This window comes from Haplochromis burtoni, unplaced genomic scaffold (assembly GCF_018398535.1).
Source record: "Haplochromis burtoni strain Fernald_Lab_line unplaced genomic scaffold, NCSU_Asbu1 Contig_27, whole genome shotgun sequence".
Taxonomy (NCBI): Eukaryota; Metazoa; Chordata; class Actinopteri; order Cichliformes; family Cichlidae; genus Haplochromis; species Haplochromis burtoni.
Genome location: NW_024582388.1, coordinates 1,045,144 through 1,055,425, shown reverse-complemented (window position 1 = coordinate 1,055,425; position 10,282 = coordinate 1,045,144). Strand labels below are relative to the sequence as shown.

At 41.5% G+C, this 10,282-nt stretch overlaps 1 protein-coding gene across 8 annotated transcripts in view; it reads right to left on the bottom strand.

Moving 5' to 3' along the window:
* Nucleotides 1-6,720, bottom strand: part of pard3ab (par-3 family cell polarity regulator alpha, b) — a 249,552-nt gene extending 242,832 nt beyond the window's left edge. For 4 of the 8 annotated variants that reach the window (XM_005918015.3, XM_005918016.3, XM_005918017.3 and 1 more), the window contains exon 1: nt 6,318-6,719. In XM_005918015.3, coding sequence (XP_005918077.1) covers nt 6,318-6,437 — 120 coding nt within the window. In that variant the 5' untranslated portion in view covers nt 6,438-6,719. Of the gene's footprint in view, nt 1-6,317 lie in introns of all 8 variants that reach the window. The other 4 variants (XM_005918019.3, XM_042219040.1, XM_005918020.3 and 1 more) reach the window with 2 other exon arrangements.
* Between the last annotated feature and the right edge of the window lie 3,562 nt (nt 6,721-10,282).

The window sequence follows — 10,282 nt, the reverse complement described above, 5'->3', positions numbered from 1 at the left end:
TTCAGGCTTTTTCTGCTCACACTTTGCACTCCAATGGATACATGACACCATCCTTCATCGATACCATGCCAAGCGTAATGTACCATTTCATGCATGCAATTGTGTTGCTTGTTTGAACAAAAATGGGGCCAGCCTCAATAGCTGTAACTTTCGCTTTAAAGATGAAGAATACATCTAGTGGAAAACATTTTAATCCATTAGCGTATGACCAGAACAGCGGCGGTTAACTCTCACACAGCACGCACTAGCGCATATCTCCAGGCTCAGTCGGCCATCAAAGGCCGATGCACACTAATTAAAAACAGTCATTTGTGTAATGAATTGTGTAATATCTTGAGCACACTAAAGCACATTGAAATGACATCAGGATAAGATTAAAAGGAAAAAACCGACAGATTGGGCTCAGTCAACAGCAGTTGACAGCTGCTCAAATGTGATGATTTTCTGAGCTTGAGCCACACTGAGGGAGGTTTTTCCACCAAAGTGTCAACTCTGACACTTGATCAAACCCTTTATCCTTTTTATATCCATTTTTTTTTTTTTTCCCCTCCCTAGACAATGTAAGACGGAAATGGGAGGAAGAATTGGGGCTGGACATTTCAGAGGTTGACTGGGGGGGGGCTGTAGATCTAGTACACTCTGCTTCTATATGTGTGAGACACGGATTGATACAGTTCAAGGTGTTGCACAGACTCCATTTGTCAAGGGAGAAACTGGCAAGAATGTACCAGGGGGCCGATCCGACCTGCCCCAGATGTAAACAGGTGCCAGCCAACTTATGCCATATGTTCTGGTCTTGTTCCAGGCTGAAAGACTTTTGGGCTAACATCTTTAGAACATTCTCATTCATTTATAATAAGGATATAGAACCAATGCCTCTGACAGCCATCTTTGGTGTGGCACCGAGGGAAACTCAACTAACAGCCTCTCAGAGGAAGGCAATAGCATTCGCCTCATTGTTGGCTAGGAGATTGATTCTATTTAACTGGATAAAGGCAACACCGCCATCCCATAAACGCTGGGTGGAGGAGGTGATGGCGCACCTCAAATTAGAACATCTCAGATTTACTGTACAGGGCAACACCAAGAAATTCTTTAAGGTCTGGCAGCCTTTCATTTCCTATTTTGAAGATGAGTTTCCGTCCACTCCATAACTGGCAACTCCCCCCCCCCTTTTTTTTCTTCTTTTTTTTTCCTTCCTCTGTCTGGGTATAGTTTTGTCTTACACTGTGTGGTAGGACTTGAGTTCGAGCTTTTCTGTATGAATGATATGCTTTCTGAAAACTCAATAAAAAAACTTTGATTATTATTTATATCCATTTTTTTTAAAGTAAGCTCCCCCCCACCCAAAAAAAATCCATAATTTTTAAAGGCCAGTAGGGCTGGGCCATATGTTAGCTTGTGCAACCAAAGCACAATTTTTTGTAGAACATGTTGCAAGTGGGCCGTCGTGGCGAAGGGAGGAAACACCGCAAACTAGGGCTGTGCGATATGACCAAAATCTCATATTCTGATATAAGACATCTATAATAATGATATAAATCACAAAAATTTAACATTTTCTGTAAATTCTGCAAATCTCGCTTAGCTGAAGTGTTTCCAGCTGGGTGTCATGTACCTGGAGTCGAGTTTTTAACCGATGTATGAAACTATAAATTTTTAGACATAAGTTGTAACGGCCGCCATGTTCTTTGTGAGTATTTATTACACGGCGTGCTGCGGGGAAAAGCCCGTTCTAACGTTTGAGTCTAAGGTTTATTTTTTAGCACCTGGCGGCTCTTTTTTGCTTCTCATCCGTAAATAATCTGCTCTTTCACGTGATTCAGTTTATTTTGAAAAGTCTCAACAGGATCTTGAGCATTATTGTGAAAGGTTTATGTAGAAAATAAACAAGCAGACACGCGATGGTTTTTACCGTCGTTGTTGCTAACGACAACGCATAAAAACAGGCGCTTGTCCGTCTGTAGTGTGGCTATATTAAATATAAGAGAACGAGAGAACTTTAAGAGATGAATATAGACACTACAGTGACCATCAAAACGATGAAAAAAATATTGCCGTAAACAGCTTATTTTGCGACACCACGAAACAAACAATAGCGTAAAATGAAACAATAGACGTTTTTATAGTCATCCCATATATATATATATATATATATATATATATCTCGTTATATCGAACAGCCCTACCGCAAACCTATTTCATCTAGTGCTGTCAGCGTTAATCTCGGTAAAATGACGTTAATGCCATAACTGCATTAACGCGGCAAATCTCCGTTAACAAGTTACCACGAATTGCCCCGTGCTTGGGGCTGGACGGCATTAACGAGCTAACCGCACTAATGTGTTTGAAGCAGAAGCAGTTGTTGGAGTACAACAAAGCAGTTAAAGCACCTGAAGAGGCGTCCGCTTCAACTAGCGTGGTGGTGAGGCCAAAGAACAGCTGCGTGTTTAAGTGAAAATAAATTGATTTTTTTTAACTAATAAAGTTGTGGAGTTGTAAAGTACTTTGTCTCGTGTCAATTATATTGTCAGTATACCGTTATTGCAAATTTTCAAATATATATCGTAGGGTGAGAAGTTCGGCCATCCGGGAGGGGCTCAGAGTAGAGCAGCTGCCTGCTGCTCCACATCGAAAGGAGCCAGCTGAGGTGGTTCGGGCATCTGACAAGGATGCCACCTGGGCGCCTCCTGGGTGAGGTGTTCCAGGCATGTCCCACCGGGAGGAGGCCCCGGGGCAGACCCAGGACGCGCTGGAGAGATTATATCTCTCGGCTGGCCTGGGAACGCCTTGATATTCCCCCGGATAAGCTGGAGGAGGTGGCTGGGGAGAGGGAGGTCTGGGCCTCTTTGCTTAGGCTGCTGCCCCCGTGACCCGGCCTCGGATAAAGCGGATGAAGATGGATGGATATATCGTAATAAATATTTTTGGCCATATTGCCCTGCCCTAAAGACCAGTTTCCTCTAGTTACATACATGCCACTGGTAATGAAATAATCATGAGTGTGCTTATCAGCATTTTGCAGTTGAGATAAATGGGAAATATTTTTTTTAATTTGTTTAAGCCATCTGCTTCTATTGTCTGGAACAGGTCAACGTCATGTTAAATCTCTGCCTCAATGGTCAAGTATGAACACAATAGCCCAGACACTGCCAGAGGAAGCATCAGCAGTGTGAAACTGTACATGCTCGTGGGCTGTGCGCTCGTGTGGAAATGACCTAACAGACACCTGATATCTAGAGGAGGATTGTGGGCGTTGGGAACAATCCAACAAAAAATATTATCAAAAAATTTCCTGACATGCCAACATTCCAGCCCCTTTAAGGTTTGGAGCAATACACCATCAGTTTTCAAGCACAGGGTCTAATATTTAAAAGCTGTTTCCACACTCTTGGTTAAATGGTGAACATTAGAGATTATCCGCATTATGATCTGTGGAAGGAAAAATGAGAGTGGAAGATCATCTGACACAATATTTTTTCTCCTAGGCGTTGAGAGAAATTAAAGCTTTTTGCTCTCGAGTGCAGTCAGATGTCTAAGTGAGAGCACTGTACAATGTAAACAGTTATCCTGGTGTCCTCATCTTTCTAATTCCATGCTTATGAGATGGTAAAAGGCCCTCAGAAGTGCACTTTTCCCTTTTCTGCAGGAAGCATTCCTCTCTAATGACAGGGGAAGTTACAAGAAGGTCCATGCAAACAGTGAACCAGGAGAAAACACCCAACCTAAATTTGGTCATCTTATTAAAAGGTGGGTCGAGCAAAGAAGCTGTGATCTTCAACACGGCATCTGTGGCCAACAAACTTCCTGAGACTCTTGCTCAAAGCTAGGTTGCGACGAAAAGGGCTGGGTGGGGCTCAAGCAATAAACGCAGATATAAGAGGATAAAGTGTTGTGGATTTAAAGTTGTGGGTGAGGAGTGCGTGAAGAGCTCTGGTTTATTTTATTTAGATCAAAAGTGGCCTCGGTGCCACCGCTCCCACCACAGTTCCATCGACTGGCGTTAAAAAGCGGCAAAGTCGAGTTTTCCAGACGATCGCCCTTTGCTAAATTGTGATAATAGTCTAAAAACATAGCTATTAAAGTTAAGTGAGCTTCTAGCCAAGTTCAACAACAATTTCAGCTAGTAACCACAAAAAAGTCATGTGTAGCACCAGGCAATAAATCTAACCTTACTACTGTGAAGCCTGATTTAAATGGGATTTTTTCCAGACCTTACAAATTGTGTTACAAGTCAAGTCAGCCTTTAGGTTCAGCACATTATACATAACACAATCTATGCTCTCAGAATCTTACAAAGATTCAATCTCCCCAATAATCACAAAGAAAATAATATTGTTCAAGCTGCTTTTGGGTTAGGTAGCAAATTTTGTACTTTTTCACGAGGAAAATCTGTCCTTTCTTTTTGTCTAGAAGAGGTGTAGAAGATTGTGTCTAGATTTTAAGTGAAGTGTCAGCCTATTTGCTGGCTAGTTTTCTGTCTTACAGCTGCAGCAATCTGAAACTTGAAAGTCAGTGGAAATCCGTTACATCCCAGTCACAGAAATCACATATGGGACAAATACAACTGCACACACCAGCTTCTATAACATCATGTTAATCACACAGTTCCACTTTGACATTGCAGCTCATGCCCTACTACCCATGCCCGCTTTCAAGGAAAAATGCCACTGATTTAAAAAAAAAAAAAAAAAAAAAGGTTTCACGTTGTAAAACTATTTAAGAAATGCTCCTATCCTGCACATCACTCAACCTTCTTCACAACGCTTTACTGAGTTAGTATTGTTTCAGCACACAAGGTTCACAGAGCAACTCTTTAAACCTGCCTCTCAACATGCAGAGATCTTATCCTGGCTGCTGAAGCTGAATTATTCAAAAGGAGAGGGAGAGGAGAATACAGTAGGACTTCTAGGTGGGTCACTATCATTACAGCAGAAAGAGATGAGCTTAAACTTAGCACACGGATGGGAAAAGCATTCATAAATTATGAAACCCAAGTTGCTGTTTAAGGTTTGTTCCTTAAAGGAGACTAGCCCGTTATTCACGAGTATTCAAATTACATCCACTGAATATTTGCAGCAACTTCAATTCTTTGAAATAGCTGGAATAATAATAAAACTACTACCTGTAACATCTAACCAACTAATGGCATAATATCCATCAGGGGAATGACATAAGGATCAAAAGTGTTCTTAAAGCAGGAATATGTAAAAGCTTTAGTCACTCCAAGCCATGACTCCATTGAATATTTCAACACTGTAAGTGAATATTTATCAGATTATGATGATGTAAATGGTCAGCACTACTGGAAACAATATTCTATGATCCTGCTGTTCCCCGGCATCATCTTATCTCACTAGACAACCTCGAACACTAAGATAATTCAGAGGTTATCTGCAGCTACAAATTTTCTTTTCTTTCCATTTTATCTGCATGATTTATGTGTCAGGTCCATCACGTCTCCCAACAGTCAGCTGGAACTGGCTCTGCAGTTTCCCTGTCCGTCCTGCAGGGCCCAGTGCCTGCTCACCCAGCCGTGCAGCTGAAGACAGCTCCTTCTCTGATGATTCTACCTACAGCCTTACATAACTTTTCAAAAAGTCCCCGAGTGTGATCTTCCTCTCCCTATTTTCTCTTGCATTGCTGATTTGCTCCATCATTACCTGCACATACCAACTGAACCTTCAAGCCACTATTATGAACCAAATAAAAGAGCAGAAACGTGGTTCTTTAGTCCCTTTCTTCAAACGGGATATATACATTAGGCCTCTCCAGTTGCTAATTGCACTGACCTGGTGCCAAATCACCTCAGTCCTGCAAGTCCTCCTCCTGCAGCCTGCTGGCTAATTTGCTAGTAGGCTAATCTCTGCTGGCAACTTTCAGAGGCACGACCCCGTGGACTTGCAACTTGGATGCGAAGTCTACAAAAAGTGCGTGCCCAGATCGGCGTTAGAAATTCACGTTTTATGCTTCGAGGTTGCAGCCAAACGCGGACCGCTGTGTTGTGTGCCGCAGTTAGAAATCCCTGTGGAAGTTTTGTGGGTTTACAAACACAAGAACCACAATGGCGGTGCGCCTTTCTTTGAAAGCACCAACACACGGGCGAATGCACACACGCTCACGGTTTGGAGATGAGCAAATTGTGCAAAGCAAGCGCAAGAGAGTAAATACAAGCCCCTCTTTTTGTTCACCCCCTCTTCTTTGCATCTGTGTGAACTTTGCGCCATATTGAGCGTGCCCGCAGAGCCTGCCTGCACGGCGCAATATTGTTTCCAGGAAAACAAAAGCCGCAAGAAAACAAAGTAGCCGCCACTCACCTTGGCGATAGCCTTCTTATATCTCATGACAGCCTGCTGGATGAGTGTGTGGACTTTAATATTCCCATCCCCGCACGGCACAACCACCCGGGTCCTGCCAAAACACACCGTGACTTTCATGGTTTAGTATCCGAGATCTTCACCAGATTCGGAGCAAAACCGAGAAGAGAGGAGGAGGAGAAATCCGCGAGAAAATTAAAAGGAGCATGGGTTTTTCGTTTGCTCTGCTCCGAGGCTGTCCCGGTATTCCTTCACAGAAGCGAGAGCTAACGGTCTTTCCGCCTCTCCCCGCCGGACGACATTGTTTTCTGCGTGTTTTCAGACCACCTGTTTAGCTGTGTCTCTCTCTCTCCTTCCTTCCTTCCCTCTCTCGATCCCAATCCCTCTCTCTCCCTCTGTCTCTGCTGAGCTAATGCGCGGTCATATGTTGCCTTCACGTGCACCTGGTAAAGTTTAACTAAAGTTGACCAACTTAAATCAATTAAAGAAAAATCTATTTTAGCAATCAGTGCTCGACTTGGACCAGTTTGTTACAATCTAGCTATATCAGTCGGTAGAATGTGGTTATTTCATTTACCATGCAAGTTAAGGTTTATTCTATTGATCAGTTTATATTGAACCCTAAGCTTATCCAAAGAGGCTTTGTCCTTCCCCAAAAGAAAAATAACCAAGACCTCATTAAAAATTCTATTTTTAAGTAGATTTTCATTTACTCGGGTATAAAGTTAATTTTATTTCCCGAAAGGCCAGAAAAATAGGTAAAATGCACAGATTTCAGTTAGGTACATTAACACAGACTCATTACCAAAAACCAATTTTGACCATGGAAAAAAATGCTGTTGGCCAAAATGTTTTTCTTGAGAAACTGAAATAAAACACGGACATGATGATACACACAGATACCACAACCTATTAGAGGTAGAACTGCTATTTCAGGATTGCAGGCCTTACGAGCGGGACTTAAATGCAACCTCTAGTAGTGATGGCCGGAGTTGCACCGTGACTCCGCGCTGTGGTCAGTGTGGGTAATGTTTGGCGCCCACGGGGCAGCGGAGGGAAGAAATAATGAGAATCGACACACTGAATGAAAATAAAGCCGAAACCAGCAACTTACTGTGTTTGTAATTCTGCCTTACAAGGACAGAAAGCTGTGTGAAATCCTCCAAAGTGAAACACTTTTGTTTCTTTGACTTAAGAAGCTGCTTTAAAGTTAAGACTTGAGTTTGGTTTTAAAGGACGAATTAGGATTAGGCAGAGATTAAGTTTGGTAATAGGAAATGACTTAATAAGTAATTAAAGACTTGGGAATTATGTGTGTTTCCACCACCAGTGCACATTTCTTTTTATTACTCAGTGAAGTATACTTTCTTTTTTCCAACATCTAATTTGATGAGACGCCACTTATTAAAAGTTTCGTGTGTACCCAGCCCTTTACTACTTTTGTCTACTGCCTCACCTGGGATTAAAACAAGCCCCTTTACAAAAACCAGTCCAAACCCATGTGGGGAGCTTTCAGGAACAGCTTCCTCAGAACATGCATGGATCACATGGATCGCCTTCCTCTGGCTGAACACAGTGAGTTATAGTGCCAAGAAAGGATGCAGTGCGAGGTTTAGTACAAGAAAAGAGAACTGCTGAATTTGAAGTATGCAGAAAGTGTGTGTGTGGTTTATATGGTCAGTGTTTCAACAGGATCGCTCCATCATGTAGTGCCAGCATGCAGCTGGGAGGCTATTTTAACTCTTAACACAGCTGGAGTACTCACAGGCCACCAACCACAGCCACAGCAGCTGTCGCAATGGATTAAACAACCTCACCTTTGGATATATGAGCACTTGTTTATCATCATTTGCACAAAACATAACAGAGGAAATGTGCAATCACACTGTCATAACAAAAGAAAGTAACCTATAATTATAGTGAGGGGGGGCAAATGAAGAAACATCTCACTGACGTTCTGGTACAGATATATGTAGCTGCAGAGCAACAGTGGATCCAGTTTCTACAACAAGCAAAGGGGTGAAGGGGAAAATGGCTTTGGCCTTCAACCTTTCTAGAGAAAGCAAGAACAGGTTAGAAAATCCACCAAATAAAGGGATATCCTGGCAAACAAAAAAAGCAACAGTCATTGGCTGGCATTTATTCTATGTTAAAAACAGCAGGAGTAAAAACAATAATGAGATGCAGAAGATGTAGAAGCTGACCATGAGTCAATTTTTCAGATGATTACACTTCCCAAAGTCAAAAATTAACTTCCATTCTTAATAGACAAGAAAGCCTGTATTTGATATGCCTCACAAGGAACCACACACAGTACCATCAAGAAGTATTTGATCCCTTCCTGATTTCTTATTCATTTACATATTTCTCACACTTTCACGTTTCAGATCGTCAAATACATTTTAATATTTTATAACAATAACAAAGTCAAGCAGGCTAAAAGATCTTAAAAAGCAACATATCATGGCCCGAGTTAAAAAAAACTCAAAGTCCTTGACATCTATCAGTCCAGAAGGGCTACAAAGCCATTTCTAAAACGTTGTTTCTCCAGTGAATCATGGTGAGAGCCCTTATGGACAAACGGAGAAAACTTGGAACAGTGCTGAATCTTCCTGGAAGTTACAGCCTACTAGAATTATGCATTGACGACTCATCCACGAGGGCACAAAAGAACAAGGAGGCCTCACTTGCCTTAGTTAAGATCATGATTCATGAATAATGCTACATGTTACTGATCTCCAAGACTTTTGGAAAAATATTCTGTGAACTGGCGATATATACACTCTAAGGTTTTTTGGAAGGTTTCAGTCATGTTACAATTGTTATAAAACTAACAAAGCATTTTATAACAGGAACTTTATACCAGCAGTTAAATATGATGGTGGTAGTGTGATGGGCTGCTACAAACTTCAATCTGTAATATAATTAATGTCTTGAGATACGCAAGCTAAAAAGCTCCTAGTTTCAAGAGGATTTAAAATTAAGTATCCAGTCAACATAACCAAGGACCATATGTGTTTCAGTAGTGACCTCTTGTGGTGCACTGCTGTGGTGCCTCTTTAAGATGATTTTAAATCTTATTTGGCATAACCTTTATTAAAAGAGCAAATATACTACTTCTTGGTAAGCTCAGTTATGGCATTTATAGAATTTCCTATGTGTATTGCACTTATTTAATATCAGTGTTTCCCCAAACAGAAACATCTTCCATTTGCAATTTCAATGAAAATAATATATGGTTTTAGGATGCACAGTAAGCACAATAAACGCCAGATGAGATGGGCCTACCCCTTTGCAGACATTACCTGCAGTCTTTCACTTGGTATAAGATGCTACAATTGATCTTTTTAATCTGCAAATTAATACTTGGAAAAACACAGCTATAAAGCCTCTGTATCTTCATCATTTTGTGTATGGTTATCATGAGATGACATTACTTTACCCTCACATTTTAAACTTTGACTTTCCCGAAAAAGGCCATTCATCTTCCAGAAATATGGCAGTCAAGCTGGAAAGGCCATGGCAGATGCTCAAATACCTCTTTGATGGTATTATCAGCGTGAAATTGTGTTGTGTAGTTATCCCAGGCTAATTTTGTGCTAAAGAGCTGTCTGGCCCAGGTCATATGTAACTCCCCACTGTCAGGCCTTTGTGTCACCCCAGGGTCCCCCTTCTGTTGCTGGTACTTGGCCATCTGGAGACTCCATCCTCTGGCTACAGGATAGGCCAAGGAGATGGAAGAGGAGGAGGGAGCAGCAGTGGGGGAGCATTAAGACAATGTAATTTTGTAATATAAAGCTGTGCTAGTTAGAAGTATATGACACAAAACCTTTACAAAATGATGGACAGCAAAACTGGGAAAACTTAAATACTGTAGTCAGACTAATACTAATATCAATCATCATAATGCTGAAAGAATGGCTTACACTACAGTGAATGTAATGCATGCTGCACTCATGTTGTAT